At 51.3% G+C, this 14,785-nt stretch overlaps 1 protein-coding gene and 1 pseudogene across 1 annotated transcript; one reads left to right on the top strand and one right to left on the bottom strand.

The window, feature by feature from the left end:
• Positions 1-409: 409 nt before the first annotated feature.
• LOC149335769 (nucleoredoxin-like protein 2) lies at positions 410-4,308 on the bottom strand. The gene is made up of 3 exons (XM_089554550.1): positions 3,987-4,308; positions 3,045-3,148; positions 410-672 (listed from the first exon to the last, which is right to left on the bottom strand). The coding sequence occupies exons 1-3, from the start codon at positions 4,173-4,175 to the stop codon at positions 528-530; spliced, it is 438 nt and encodes a 145-aa protein (XP_089410676.1). The 5' UTR covers positions 4,176-4,308; the 3' UTR covers positions 410-527.
• A 1,393-nt stretch (positions 4,309-5,701) lies between these two features.
• On the top strand, positions 5,702-6,921 carry LOC149335768 (uncharacterized; annotated as a pseudogene).
• The last annotated feature ends 7,864 nt before the right edge of the window (positions 6,922-14,785 follow it).

Raw genomic sequence — 14,785 nt, 5'->3', positions numbered from 1 at the left:
CTTCTTTTAATTACAGCGCCAGGTTCCAGGACACCGAACAGAACAAGCGCGCCTCGAGAGCCCACCGCCGCTTCGTCGTCGTCTTCGACTCAGCGCGGAGGCCGCGCGGCGCGTTAGGCGCGTGGCAATATATTATAGGTATACAAAAGCCAGTGTCGAGCTGTGCAAATGGATATGAAAAATGCGTACACAAGCACATTCGATAGTACTGGGTACAAAGATTGCGACTGTAAGCTTTCGCAGAAACCTAGGAAAAGTTCTACCACTATGCAGGCTTCGCGAGTTTTGTACGTTAAAACCCGGACGACGTACAGGAAAAAGTGCTGTTTTTATGCTGTTTACTATACTTGCCAAATACAAGGTGTACATAACGCGTCACCCAATTGCGTCATTGCATGTACATCTGCTCTGTTGATATACAGGTGACGCAACGCATTTCATTACACCTTACGCAATGTTCGCGGGCACGTTGAACGCGTTGGTCCCAAGTAAGCGCGCTAATTGTTGCATTTGTTTGACGAGTTTGTTCATATGCAAGTGAGCCAGTCCTTGAAGGCCTGGCTGCCTTTGGTCTGGACGTCGGGCCTTCCGTTGGCGCAGATGAGCGCCCCGTTCGCCTTCAGAACCACCAGCGTTGGTATGCCCGCCACCTTGTAGCGAGTCTTCAGCGTCCTGCGAACAAAGTAACTTCGCGTCCATTACTCTGTCCCGAGACAGTTTTTATACACGTGTATAAGATGCACATATCCTGGCTACATTTGTACCTTTATGCACAAACTCCTTCCTATCGCTCGCCTACTGAGTTCGAACCCGACCGTGGCGGCCGCGTTAATAAGGCGGATAATGATAAGGAAAGAGGCTATTCGGATAATGACAGCGTCCATCATACCGCACCTCAACTACCCTCTCCCGTAACAATGAGCTGGCTCACCAGCTTGCCTGCGATACTATACACCGGGCGCCGGGGATCCCATGGACGAGTCCACCGACGGAGCAGGCGGTCAGGGCTTACAAACACACTGTCGACGAATACTACACGCAGCGAAAATTGGACTTAGCTGATTTACCGCCACCACACCAATCCTTATCGATCCGTGTGGCTCGCATTCTTCGCCGAATACAGTTTAATCTTCTACGTACACCAGCCAAACTTCATCTATACAGGCGCACTTCCACAACTAGGTTCCCAAACTGTCCACACACACATGCGGCCATAGAGCACTGCCTTACTCAGTGTCACGCAGCCTTCCAGTCCCCCGCCTATCGTTCCCCCCCCTCCCCCCCCCAACCGTGGCTCATCTGGCTAGCCTCCCTAGATCTGAAGCAGCAACGTGTCCTCGTCGCCTTGGCTCAGGACCTATTGAACGCCCAATAGAAAGGATTTTCTAATAAAAGTGTCACACCACCACCACCGTAACAGATATCAATCATGACGGAACGGAAAAATAAACGCGCTAATTAGAAAGGCCTCTAGACTGGCGTTAAGATTACCACAAGTGCTTCATAACATCGTGTTAAGATTAACCCCATGCGTCTCAGAGAGGAAGTACTTGGACGGTCTGGGATTCTACTGGGCTTTCGAAGAACGTAAAAAATCTATCTGCTCGACTCCCAGATCAGGAGACTTAAACGGATCAGGACGGGCCGCACTCTCCTCACTAAACTCAGACTTCTCAACCTATAGAAGACCATAGCGATCAAACCACAAACATCGCTCCAGAAATCAGACACCTTCGTGGTTAGACCGCTGCTCAGGAGTATCGACCCGGCCAACCACGAGGGCTGAAGTAATGCCACAGAGCTAAAATCTTGGACGAACATCTAAAAAAGGCCCAGTTTGTGATGTACGTGGATGCTTTGGTTTGGTTTGGTTTGGTTTATGGGGGTTTAACGTCCCAAAGCGACTCAGGCTATGAGGGACGCCGTAGTAAAGGGCTCTGGAAATTTAGACCACCTGGGGTTCTTTAACGTGCACTGACATCGCGCAGTACACGGGCCTCTGGAATTTCGCCTTCATCGAAATTCAGCCGCCGCGGCCGGGATCGAGCCCGCGTCTTTCGGATCAACAGCCGAGCGCCGTAACCACTGTGCCACCGCGGCGGGTACGTGGATGCATTGAGGTATAAGGGCAGAGAGGCGGCCGCAGTAGATATACGGAGTAACTATACCAACCAAATTCATCCGGACGGCGGAAAAGGTGGCGATAGCCCTAGCAATCTCGGAAGTCAACAGAAGACGAAACAGTTACTGGGTAGTATCAGACTCACAAGCAGCCAGTCGAGCCATCCAAAACAATAAGGGTAGCCTCATAGAAAACAAACTCCTGGCCTGCCGGCCAGAATGAACAGACACAGACAGGCAAAAAACAATCGTTCTGGGTCCCCGATGATGATGATAAAAGGCTCTTATTGGTACAGAGAGCTATGACTGGTCCGACTCTTAAGGGCCGGCCCTCACAAAAACTAAGGGGGGGGGGGGGTCCCTGTTTTCAAGATTATTCCGGAGCATTCTAACTGCGACACATCTTCTTTCACTCCCATCTTCCTTCTTTCCCTCACGGCACGGTTGAGGTGTCCACCGAGATATGTGAGACAGTCACTGCACCACTCATTTCCTGATAACGAAACTTATAATTTCGACCGCCTGGGGATCTTGAACGTGCACTGGCATCGCACGGCACACGGGCGCCTCTTGCGTTTCGCCGCCATCGAAACGCAGACGACGCTGCTGGGGTCGAACGGGTCCTATGGATCGGTAGTCGAGAGCTCTAGTCACTGAGTCACCGCGACGGGTCCGTAAGCCAAAATGGTCATTCTTCAGTCACTAATTAATTAGCCCGTGCATATTCGGAGTCACAAATAATGAGTGCGAAAAAAACCTAACATGTTATGTTGGTAATACGATAGCATTAGAAACGGTTTATGCCTTTACCGGAAGTGACGGAACTTCCGGTCTGGTGACGTCACTTTCCTCCAGTCAATAGGCGAGTTTCATGACCAACGATGTATTTTACATTAAAAAACATTGAGCAGCGCGTCACTCACAACCGCAGATTATCGCCGAAGGGAAGCGAAAGCCATTCTGCGTGTTGGTTCTTCAGGTCGTCCCGCATTTCCTCCGCAGTTCGGTTCTGCGAGAGGAACACGACCTGCGTTGGTGAGAACAGTCTACCGTTGGCTGCCTGCCGCGTCGAAACCACGCCAATTCCCACCGAGCAGCCACGTGTCTTTTACACCGGTGTTGCTCTTAACGCCTTGCTAACCACTGAACTATTGCTAACCACGGTGGTGCACGGCTCGATAATAAGCGCAATCTTGTGCATTGCTCTTTGCTCCAGCAACATGGCGGGTATCAGCGCAAGCTACTAGCTAACTAGTTTCAATAGCGATCATTCACTTGGCCTTCAATCTTCACGGGTCCTGCCCGCACCAGTATAGCTACCCGCTGAATGGAAGCCGTGCCGATTTTGCATCGAATGCCTACCAGGCCGAAAGGAACTTGGCGGTATGTGGTGCTCCAATCCTAGCTGCCTTTCGTTGCAGATTGAACGAGGGATACAAAAACTAACCCTTCAGGTGGCGCTGCTAATACAACAATTCACTGGGGAGGAACGGCAAGTCCAGGCACAAAAGGGCAGCCTATATGTTCACATGCAATGTAGGCCTAACCCAAATGCATCGTGACCGCTTGAGACGAATTGGACCGGGACTCTGAGGAAGCGTTCAAGCACTTGTTCCCCTGGAGTACCACTTCTGCCGCCACCATAACTGCGCTTGTCATATGGCCTGATGATTTACCAATAACGCTATACTCGTCCTTGCGTTTTATGCGCATTTTGTGCCACGGATTGGATTACAAACTAGCCCAAACCCACACCTTACTAATCTTCGTCTTTAGTTGCGTCGTTTTCTCTGATTGTCACCAAGTTACCAACCTGAGCCCAAGACGTGCGGCGCAGTTAAGCTTTCGGGCGCGCATACACGTACCTCGACAGGGAGTCCGAGTTGCTTGGCTTCCCGGTATGCCTGGGCCAGCAGGGGCGTGAAGGAGCAGCACGGCGGACACCACTGGGCCGAGAAGTAGAGGCAGACGATCCGCTTGTTGCGCAGGGCCGCGTCGGCCGAGATGCCGGTGCCGTCCTTCGTCAACAGCACTTTGCCCCGGAACAGTTCCATCCACGACCCACTCTGTCAGAGGGTGGGCCGAAAGGCGAGGCACGTTGGGCTGCGCAGAAGGCAAATCATGCCCACGTTCAATTGTTAAGAGCGCTACGCACTATTTTAGCGGCAACCGCGCGAAGCCTAGCCCATTACTGGCAATGGGTAGGGAAAGCCGTGACATGGTAGTTGTTTTATATGTGGTTTTGGTTTCAGTTTAGTGTATTCTTTTGTGACTTCTCTCTGTAGATCAGTGTAGATGTGTCCTTAACACGAGTTAAGGACATCGTAGTCGAAATCAAGAGGAAGAAATGGGCTTGAGCAGGGCATGTAATGCGAAGGCAAGATTAACCGCTGGTCTTTAAGGGTAGCGGAGTGGACTCCAGGAGTACAGAAGCGTAGCAGGGGTCGGCAGAAAGTTAGGTGGGCGGGTGAGATTAATAAGTTTGCTAGGATAGGGTGGCCTCAGCTGTCACAAGACAGCGTTAATTGGAGAGGCATGAGGAAGGCCTTTGTCCTGCAGTGGGCGTAGACAGGCTGATGATGATGATTTTGACTGTTATGTGGCCAAAAATGACAATTATCGGCGTCCTCGTCAAAGAAAGAGTCTTTTGTCTTCCACTCGAGCAATGAGCCTCGTCTCCGTTCCTTCGGGGCCTTCGCCCCACCACAGTAGCCATGAAGAAAAGCGGGAACTGATGATGTTATTCGAATTTCTCTATACGACATTCGTAAATTTGGCTTCAGAAGTTCAGATCACTTTCCATTATCAGGAGAATCCGGTCCCAATGGGGTTTCACGGTACAGAACATAGCAGAACGACGACTCGACGTTGTAGTGCCGGAGCCCACATTTCGCTGGCGGGCCTGTCTAAACCAGCGCTGCGCGCCCGCCGGCGCTCAAAGCAGGCCCAGACTTTCTCGGACAAGTCGCGACATGCAGCGTGATCTCATCCCGCCGCCGCGGCGCCGACACGGACCCTTCCTCCTCTCCTCCTCTCCGTCGGTGCGAACTCCTCCGACGCTCGCCGGCTCTCGACCATTGGTCTAATTTGAACGGTGGCCAGTGATTGGAGGATTTGAACGGCTGGCTGCCGTAACCGTTACCAGCGGCTATAAAAACGGAGCCGCGCTGAACCCGAGCAGCAGACGGGCAGCAGAAGAGCCATCACGCCGGAGCTACGCTCGCCGCCGGGGCCGCCCTTCTTCTGTGTGCCTGCCCGTGGTGCTCTTGACCCTTGTATCATGTAAAAGCCCTTGTACATACTGTACATAAACGTCCTTTTACTCACCGTCGCCTCGACCGTTTCCTGGCTCGGACTCCCAGTCCCAACAGTGGATGGCAGCTGCGGGATCGACCGGCGTCAGCTACCTCGGCGCGGTGAGTGCCTGATGTTTTCCCCTCAATTCGCCAGACTGCTCTAGCACACGTGATTGTAGTTTAGAGTAGGGCTGTGTGTTGCACTGGAGAGAGCTTTGTTGTTTCGAGCCAAGTCGGAGCGCTTTGAAACGAAACCTGGTGCAGAGGGAGTAAACGAGGCGTTTTGGAAAGAATTACTTGCGCGTGTCATACTAGTAGCGCTATAGTAGTGAACGGCAAGGGAATTCTAAGAAAAGGGCAAACTACAAGAGGCTATTGTGAGCGATGGAGAACTTCAAAGTGAAGGAACTCATCGAAATTTGTGAAGAGTTGGGCATTGATTTGGGCCCCGCAAAACGAAAGCATGCGATTCTTGAGATCATGCGGAAGGAGAATGTAACGGCTGAGGAAGCCAATGAGGCCTGGGAAGAGATCACAGAACGCCGTGAGCGCGAGGAGGCCAAAAGGCGCCGTGAGCACGAAGAGGCTGAAAAACAGAAGCAGCTTGAGCGCGAACGGGCAGAACGTGAGCGCGAGGAGGCCACAAGACGCTGTGAGCTCGAAGAGGCAGAAAAACAGAAGCAGCGTGAGCGCGAAGACGCAGAGCGAGAGCGACAGGAACGCCTTGAGCGGGAAGAGCGAGAGCGACAAGAACGCCTCCGAGAGGCAGAGCGACAGGAACGCCTTGAGCGGGAAGAGCGAGAGCGACAAGAACGCCTCCAAGAGGCAGAGCGACAGGAACGCCGAGAGATTAGAAAATTAAAAGAGTTGGAGTTGCTGCGAAGCTCGCCGGCGCCTAGTGTAGCTTCAATGACAGTGCAGGCTAACGGCCAAAGAATCCGAGACCAACTGCCGCCGTTCGTAATAGGCGAGGACATGGCAAAGTATCTCGTGAAATTTGAGCATGTCTGTGAGAGGAATGTCATTGAGCGAGAACTGTGGGCACAGAATTTGCTAGCTCTGCTTCCCGGGGAAGCATCTGACGTGATAACGTGTTTGTCGAAGGAGGCGTTCGAGAGTTACGATGAGGTCAAAGAGGCCCTGTTGAGGAAATATAAGCTGTCACCTGAGGCATTCCGGCAAAGGTTCCGGTACGCAAAAAAGGCAGTGAGTCGCACATCGACTTCGCGTTTAAGCTGAAAGCCGACCTAGTTGAATGGCTCAAGGGCGAGGAAGTTTATGACGATCGTGATAAGGTGGTAGAGTGCATTGCGCTGGAGCAATTCTACCGCTGCATCCAGGACGATGTAAGGCTCTGGCTGCAGGATAGGCTTACTGAGGTTAAGCTCAACAAGGCAGCAGAGCTGGCTGAGGAATACTACACTCGCCGAAACTTGCACAACAGGGCATTACGCATCGAAAAGGCGGAAACAAAGGATGCTTCTCTAAGGAAGCCTGATGGAAGGAAACCGTTCGCGCGTCGCGATTTTCGAAAAGATGCGTCCGCTTTAAAGGAGGCTGTAGGCGAAGAACAAAAGGAGTTGAGGAAATCTGACGATGCTCCTAAGCAGCGCGCTGATGCCGCACGTGCGTTTGAGTCACGGAGGCCTTTGACATGCTACCACTGCAAAAAGGAAGGGCATATCGCGGCAAGCTGTAGACAAAAGGTTGCTTTCGCAACGATTCGGGAGACAGACAAGAATATGCGGTTGTTGGAACCATATATGCAGGAGATAAGTGTGAACGGTAAGAGATGCAAAGCCCTTCGTGACTCGGCGGCAACTATGGACGTTGTCCACCCGTCCTTAGTTTCTCCGAATGATTTTACATGAGAATGCGCGTGGATAAGGCAAGTAGCCGAGGAGCAATGTGCTTGCTTACCGATCGCTACAGTGATCATTGAGGGTCCTTTTGGTCAGCTTAACACCGAGGCGGCCGTGTCTGCCGCCCTCCCTGAGCATTTTTCTTACCTCTTTTCGAACAGCTCAGAGCAGCTTCTGAGGGATAAAGGCAAATCGTTCTTTGCCGGCGTGGCATGCATGGCCCTTACGCGATCTGAAGCGCGGAAGCTTTCGCAGAAACTTGACCTTGCACCGGAGAGGGAAACACCGCTTACTGAAGCAGATGAGCATTGTAGCCTAGATACGGTGTCGGTGGAACCTCAGATCGAGTACTCTCCGGGAAGCGGAGAACTCGCTGCTAACGAAACTGAAAACAGTTTCAACGATAGTGGCAACGAGAAGGTAACGGCGACGCTACTGAGCGAGGCGAATTCCACATTGAGCCCAGTTTCCGACACTTGGCACGAGCTAACTCAGGTTGACAGAGCGACGCTCGTTCGGGAACAGCAGGAAGATAGCTCGATAATAGCTTTGCTGGATAAAACTAAAGGAGGAACAAAGAAAAAGAATGTTTCATTTCATCAGAAATCCGGCTTGTGGTACCGAAATTACGCTGACGCCCGTGGTCGCAAGTAAGAACAGCTTTTGATCCCACAAAAGTATCGCCGTCAGCTATTGAACCTGGCGCACGAAAACGCGTGGGCAGGGCACCTCGGCTTGAAAAAGACCAAAGCTAGGCTCGCCCAAGAGTATTACTGGCCTCATTGCTGGAAGGACATTGAAGGCTTTGTGCGCTCTTGCGACACTTGCCAGAGAGTAGGCAAGTCTACCGACAAGTGGAAGGCGCCAATGAAACTGATGCCAATCATAACCGAACCCTTCCGCCGGTTGGTAATTGACATTGTAGGGCCACTGCCCGAGTCCAAGAACGGTTGTCGGTATATTCTGACTGCTCTGTGTGTCGCGACAAAGTTTCCTGAAGCGATACCTCTCAAGGAGCTCAATTCTCCTCAGGTCGTAGACGCCCTTCTCTCAATTTTCGCTCGTGGCGGATTTCCCTCGGAAATTCAGTGTGACAATGGCAGTGTCTTTACCAGCTGCCTAACCTCTACCTTTTTCGAAAGGTGCGGTATCAAGGTCGTACACAGCTCGATCCATCACCCGCAGTCGAACCCAGTAGAGCGTATGCACTCGGTGCTCAAAAGAATATTGCGAGCTCTTTGCTTTGAGCGCAAACGCGATTGGGAAGCCTGCGTGCCTGCAGCTATGTTCGCTTTACGATCCGCTCCCCACGAGAGCACAGGCTTCAGCCCTGCGGAGCTTGTGTACGGCCGAAGCTTAAGAACACCGCTGCGAATGCTGCGAGAGTCGTGGGAAGGCGAGGAGGAAGACCCAAACGTGGTCACGTACGTCCTTAACCTGCTTCAAAGGATCGGAAAAACGAAAGATGTTGTCGAGAGCCACATGAAGGCAGCGCAACAATTGTCAAAAGAGTACTACGACAAGTCAGCAATGAAGCGTACTTTCGAAGTGGGCAGCCAAGTAATGATACTGCGACCGTCTAAGAAAAATAAGCTTGAGGTCCAGTGGGAGGGACCAGCGAACGTGGTATCGAAACTTTCTGATACCAACTACGAAGTTAAACTAGGTAGAAGGCCCAACAAAATCTATCATAGTAACCTGATGAAACCGTACATTCAGCGTCACGCTGTCGTGAATGTGATTTTGAATGGTTCGGACGAGGAAGGTGCAGAAATCCTGACCTCTGCGGACATGAAGGAATGCGGTTCGGCTGCATTGTTAGAACAGGTTAACTTAGAACCACGTCTAAGCCAAGCCCAGAAGGAAGACTTGAGAACGATTGTTTCTGAGTTCGAAAAAGTGTTTTCGGATCGTCCCGGAAAGACGACGCTAATTGAGCACGATATCGAGCTAACGTGTGAAGAACCGATCCGTAGTAAGCCGTATCGCTGTTCTCCCGTGCAGAAAGAAATCATGGCAGGTGAGATCAAGCGAATGTGCGACCTGGGAGTCATAGTACCGGGTGAGAGCGATTACACATCGCCCTTGATACTAGTGCAAGTACCGGGAAAAGATCCCAGACCGTGTATTGATTACCGGCGACTAAACGCGATAACCCGGGATCAGACCTATCCAATACCAAACCTTGAGGAAAGGGTGGAGACAGTGTCAAGGTCGAATTACGTATCCACGCTAGACCTCGTGCGAGGCTATTGGCAAGTCCCCCTTACAGAGCGCGCCAGCCGCTACGCCGCGTTCGTTTCCCCATTCGGAACGTTCCGCCCAGTCATGTTGAGTTTCGGACTCGAAAACGCGCCATATTGCTTCTCGAATCTAATGGACCACGTGCTCCATGGTCTGTCCGAGTACGCGCTCCCGTACCTGGACGATGTCGCCATCTTTTCTAACACATGGGAAGAACATGTAGATCACTTACGGGTCGTGCTGAACAGGCTGAAGGATGCCGGCCTCACAGTCAAACCTGCTAAATGCCAGCTAGGTTGCGCCGAAGTGACTTACCTAGGGCATGTGGTGGGGCGCGGCCGGCGTAGACCGTCAGAAATCAAAGTAGCCGCTGTCGTAAACTACCCCCGGCCAACCACTAAGACCGAGATAAGGGCCTTTTTAGGCTTGGCTGGATATTACCAGCATTATGTAAAAGACTACTCGACGCTTGCCAGTCCTCTCACAGACGCGCTTCGAAAGTCGGAACCCGTGAAGGTGACATGGGACCAAAAAAAAGAGAACGCGTTTCAAATGCTGAAACAAGCCTTGAGTGAGGAGCCAGTACTAATGGCGCCTGATTTTTCAAAAGGCTTCATAATTCAGTGTGATGCCAGTGATCGGGGCATGGGAGCTGTGCTATGCCAAGAGGATGATGAGGGCAATGAAAGGCCAGTTTTGTACCTAAACCGTAAGTTGACTTGCCGTGAAGAGGCGTACAGCACTTCTGAAAAAGAATGCGCCTGCCTGGTGTGGGCAGTTCAGAAGCTCGCCTGCTACGTCGCTGGTTCCAAGTTCGTAGTCGAAACCGACCACTGCCCACTAACTTGGTTAAGTAATATGTCATCTACGAGCGGCCGGTTGCTGAGGTGGAGTATGATACTGCAACAGCACAATCTTGTCGTTCGTTACAAGAAAGGCAAGTTAAACGCGAACGCAGACGCACTAAGCCGTGCGCTCTGAGCAAGGCTACCTCCGACCTCCTCGTGATTTACATTTTGTGGCTTCGCGTTAAGTTCGCTTGTAAATCGGGGCAAAATTGATGCCCTCATTCGCGGCCTCAGCCGATTGTTATCCTGCCCAAATGATCTCGAGGGACCCAATTTACAATCATTTCATTCCTTGTGTTGCTTGCGTTTGACACTTTGTTTGAGTTTATTATTTTAAGAGTTCTGGAATTCCACATGTGTCTCTTGTTGAAGAGGGAGCGAAAAGGAGACAGAACTATTGCTAGCGGAGATTTTATGACCTTTAAGTCTGGCGTTTTGACGGGTGACGGAGGGCACTTGCTCGTGTTGGGTGTTGCCTGTTGTCGGTCGGTTCTTGGCAACCTGCAGAACGATCAACGACCGATGCTGTGAAGCAAGCTCTTCCGAAGGACTGAGCGAAGCTGATCCAGTCACCTGGGCGACAAAGCTGCGGAGCAGTGATCCTGTCCTGACGAGCCGGACCTGTTCATGGAAAGGAGCCTGGAGCTACCTGCGGCTGAACACCGGACGAGAACTTGGAGGAGCCTGGCGTACGAGCGCGCCCCGCATCCGAGCCACGCGGAAGTAGCTCGTCTTCGTGGCGCATTGTCTGGCGGCGGTGGTGCTGTAGTGCCGGAGCCCACATTTCGCTGGCGGGCCTGTCTAAACCAGCGCTGCGCGCCCGCCTGCGCTCAAAGCAGGCCCAGACTTTCTCGGACAAGTCGCGACATGCAGCGTGATCTCATCCCGCCGCCGCGGCGCCGACACGGACCCTTCCTCCTCTCCTCCTCTCCGTCGGTGCGAACTCCTCCGACGCTCGCCGGCTCTCGACCATTGGTCTAATTTGAACGGTGGCCAGTGATTGGAGGATTTGAACGGCTGGCTGCCGTAACCGTTACCAGCGGCTATAAAAACGGAGCCGCGCTGAACCCGAGCAGCAGACGGGCAGCAGAAGAGCCATCACGCCGGAGCTACGCTCGCCGCCGGGGCCGTCCTTCTTCTGTGTGCCTGCCCGTGGTGCTCTTGACCCTTGTATCATGTAAAAGCCCTTGTACATACTGTACATAAACGTCCTTTTACTCACCGTCGCCTCGACCGTTTCCTGGCTCGGACTCCCAGTCCCAACAACGTGCGCAAGGTAGTTGAACAGGACAGAAGGACAGAAGAGAGAGTTCGATGGACAGGTAATAAAATGTCTAAGATGCTGTGAGGTAGAAGGCTTGAGGAGGTAGTGTAGCTTCGTAGTGAAAAAACGCAAAGGAGTACAGCATTTGGTAAAAAACTATAACAAGCGTTCAGAATTCCTACGTTCCGAAGTCACACACTGGCAAAGAGCAACGACGTAATGCTGGACTGCCGACCAATTCCTGAGACGACATATGCCGCAAACGAAGCTTCAGCGCACTGTTTTCGATTTCCCCTCTACCGAAATGCGGCTGTTAATTCGAACGACGAGCGTTCGTCCTCAAAAGGAGCACAACACGGCCGCTGAGTCTATTGAGAGCAACAGTTTAAATAAAATTTGTGTGGAAAGGGGGGGGGGGGAGGGCACAGGCAGTGCTGATTAATGGCCCGAAAAGATCGGTAACTTACAACACGTTGGGCAAGTTGGTAATAACACAGCGCGCAAAAAGATAGAACAACAAATAGGACACGACGAACAAGAGGACTAACACACAGCGCACAAAAAGATAGACTAAAGTAGAAAGCGCACTAACTTGCGCGTCGTGTCCTTTACTAACATTCCGTGTTTTTGAGCTCGATGTTTCATAATGCATCTCGATAAAAGAAGATTTTAGTGGGTCAAGTCTTCCTGTAGAGACGTATGCAGCATACCGGTCCAGAATTTCCTCGCATCCTTTGCTCAAGATTATGGTTGGTTGGTTTATGGGGTTTAACGTCCCAAAGCAACTAAGGCTATGAGAGACGCCGTAATGGAGGGCTCCGGAAATTTCGACCACCTGGGGTTCTTTAACGTGCACTGACATCGCACAGTACACGGGCCTCTAGAATTTCTCCTCCAAAGAAACTCAACCGCTCAAGATTATGCTGTCGAGAATTCCACAGAGCCGCAAAACTACTGATAACAACATAACAAGTACTCGATAAATGGTTGATGGTTGATGCGGGTTTAAGGTCCCGAAGCGACTAAGGCTATGAGAGGCACCGTGGGGAAGGGCTCCGGAAATTTCGAGCACCTGGGGTTCTTTAACGTGTACTGACATCACACAGTGCACGGACATCTAGAATTTCTCCTCCAAAGAAACTCAACCGCTCAAGATTATGCTGTCGAGAATTCCACAGAGCCGCAAAACTACTGATAACAACATAACAAGTACTCGATAAATGGTTGATGGTTGATGCGGGTTTAAAGTCCCGAAGCGACTAAGGCTATGAGAGGCACCGTGGGGAAGGGCTCCGGAAATTTCGACCACCTGGGGTTCTTTAACGTGTACTGACATCGCACAGTGCACGGATATCTAGAATTTCGCCTCCGTCAAAATTCGACCACTGCGGTCGGGATCGAACCCGCGTCCTTCAGGTCAGCAGCCGAGCGCAATAACCACTGAGCCACCGCGGCGGCCTAAGTGCTCTCACACCAAAAATTCGGCCTTCCAGGTCCGCATGCACTGGAGACGTGCACAGGATACGTACTTTCCCAATGAATCCCATTGTGCTTTATACGGGATCAGCATGAGCAGGATCGAGAAGGTCGGATGGCGGAGCCCACCCACAAAAACAATACGCTCAAAGCTTGGCTACAGCGGCTCTGGCGTCGTGAAGGTATACCCTGCACAAAGCGGGCCAATGTTCGCGAGGTCGACATACTGACCTGGTCAAGTTCCGGTTCGTGGCTAGACTCACGGCCCAGTAACCCTAACCCTGCGTCCTTCGTAAAGCGGACTTCTTCTTCTTCTTCACCTCTTTATAATGGCACATACCCACGTGGGGGGATTGGCCAAGGTATAGTGGTATACATAAGGGAATTTTCATAGGATTACGACAAAATATCGGAGCCAAACGTGAATTTTGAAAAATGTATTCATGAAAAACGACAGAAGAATATTTGAAGTGAAATAAGAAAGAACATTTTGGCGAGAATAATAATAATAATAATAAAAAAAACTCCGAGACTTTTAAAGGAGTTAGCAAATCAACCTACCAGTCGCAATTATGTAATCATGGAGATTCCCACAAATTGAACCCAATGCAAATCCTTTGGCGCTCGCTCCGAACGATAACAACACTGGCAGAAATAACGGGAGCCCTAACCTGGAGAGAGGGACCTCCAGGTAAATCTTTCTCTGAAGTGCGAACTTTGGACAGTAGAGCAGGAAATGGTCCACAGATTCAACGTCCCCGCATGAGTCACATAGGTTTGTCTGTGACCACCCACATCTGCATAGGTATAAATTTAAACTGGGAATCCTGCACCGCAAACGCGTCATTGATACCTCACACTGCCTGGTTTTACACGAACGGACGTTCCATTTATACGCTATAAGTGCTGATAATCAGTAGTATTTAGTAAGGGATCGCGTAACCTGGCTGATATGTGTTGAAACCGCTGAAACCTGGAGATCGCCAGCAGACTGAAATTCGGGACAGGATGCGTTACTGGCCCGTCGAGCTGACCTTGCTAAATAATCAGCCACCTCGTTGGAATGAATGCCTGCATGACCAGGAACCCAGACAAAACGGACCTCCTTTAAAGTGGACGGGACAAAAAATCGCAGGAAGCGGCACAAAAAATCTTTTTGGGAAGTTTCAAGGGAGACTGAAACTGACAAACAATCAGCCAGGATGATAACGTGAGATACATGGCACGGAATTTTGTGCAGGGCCATTCCAAGAGCAAAGAATTCCGCAAAGTATATGGGGATATAATCTGGGATGCGGACAGAATAGCTCCATGCCAAATCCTGCGAAAAGATGCCAACTGCGGACGTCCACAGGGCAATGTTTTCTTCACTGGTCGGCACGAGAGTTGAGTCGCGCGCCCGTGTTCGGTATTGAGGCAGAGCCGGCGAGATGATGATGATGATGTCCTCAGGCTTAATGGCACATACCCACGGCGGAGTATTGGCCAGGGTGCATAGCGGATACGAACGCACTAGAAAACAGCACGAGGACGTTGTTGTCGTTCACCTAATAACACATGGCATACACTCACAGTGTGGGAGTGGCCAACAATCGGGAGGCATAGATAGCTATCTAGCTGTACGTTTACCCGGCCAAGAAAAAAAAGGCACATAATAATGCACGCGGGACTGAA

The sequence above is a fragment of the Amblyomma mixtum genome, chromosome 7 (genome assembly GCF_055824585.1).
Source record: "Amblyomma mixtum isolate Tamu chromosome 7, ASM5582458v1, whole genome shotgun sequence".
Classification (NCBI taxonomy): Eukaryota; Metazoa; Arthropoda; class Arachnida; order Ixodida; family Ixodidae; genus Amblyomma; species Amblyomma mixtum.
The sequence above is the reverse complement of the archived record's forward strand: the minus strand, read 5'-3'. Positions and strand labels throughout refer to the sequence as shown.